At 70.1% G+C, this 582-nt stretch overlaps 1 protein-coding gene across 1 annotated transcript; it reads right to left on the bottom strand.

The window, feature by feature from the left end:
• Nucleotides 1–42: 42 nt before the first annotated feature.
• On the bottom strand, nucleotides 43–543 carry H696_01828 (hypothetical protein; the record flags this gene model as incomplete). Its single annotated transcript, XM_009495728.1, has 3 exons — nucleotides 43–138; nucleotides 262–330; nucleotides 472–543. The coding sequence occupies 3 exons, from the start codon at nucleotides 541–543 to the stop codon at nucleotides 43–45; spliced, it is 237 nt and encodes a 78-aa protein (XP_009494003.1).
• Nucleotides 544–582: the final 39 nt, after the last annotated feature.

Genomic DNA, 582 nt, shown 5'->3' with positions numbered 1-582 from the left:
GGGCGGCGGCCTCGGCTCCCCTTTCCCCGCCATGGGTGCGGCTCAGTCGGTCACCCCACAGGCGAAGAGCGACACCTGGAGATTGAGGCGCTCGTAGCGACGAAGGTCATCACTCAGGGACGACACGAAGGTATGTGTCTGGGGGGGGGGGGGAGGCATGGAACCAGGCGGCACACACGGGGTGAGTCAAGCTGAGGGGCGGCAGAGGGGGAAAGAGGGAGAGAGGGCGGAGGGCGCATCGAAAGGTGGCCCGACGCGAACCTGGACGCGGTTGGTGGCCGAGAAAGTGATTTCCCCCTTGGAGTGGGTGTACGTCGAAGAGAGGGTGGTCTGCACGCGCGCGCGCGCGCGCGCGCACACGGGCGGCAGGCAGGGCCGCGAGACGAGGGCGGTGCGCGGAGTTAGGCCACGGTGGCTGGCGGGGGCGGCGCGGATCGATCAGGAAGGCGAGGAGGAGGGGGGGGGGCGCACGGAGCCGGGCGAAGTGGCGATCATGGCCTCGACGGCCTGCTGGAAGGACTGCCAGTTGATGTGGGCGGGCATGGTGGAGGCACGCGAAGCGAGGGCAAAAGGGGGGGGGGG

This window comes from Fonticula alba (genome assembly GCF_000388065.1).
Source record: "Fonticula alba strain ATCC 38817 unplaced genomic scaffold supercont2.3, whole genome shotgun sequence".
Taxonomy (NCBI): Eukaryota; order Rotosphaerida; family Fonticulaceae; genus Fonticula; species Fonticula alba.
This window is presented reverse-complemented; position numbering and strand designations above follow the sequence as displayed.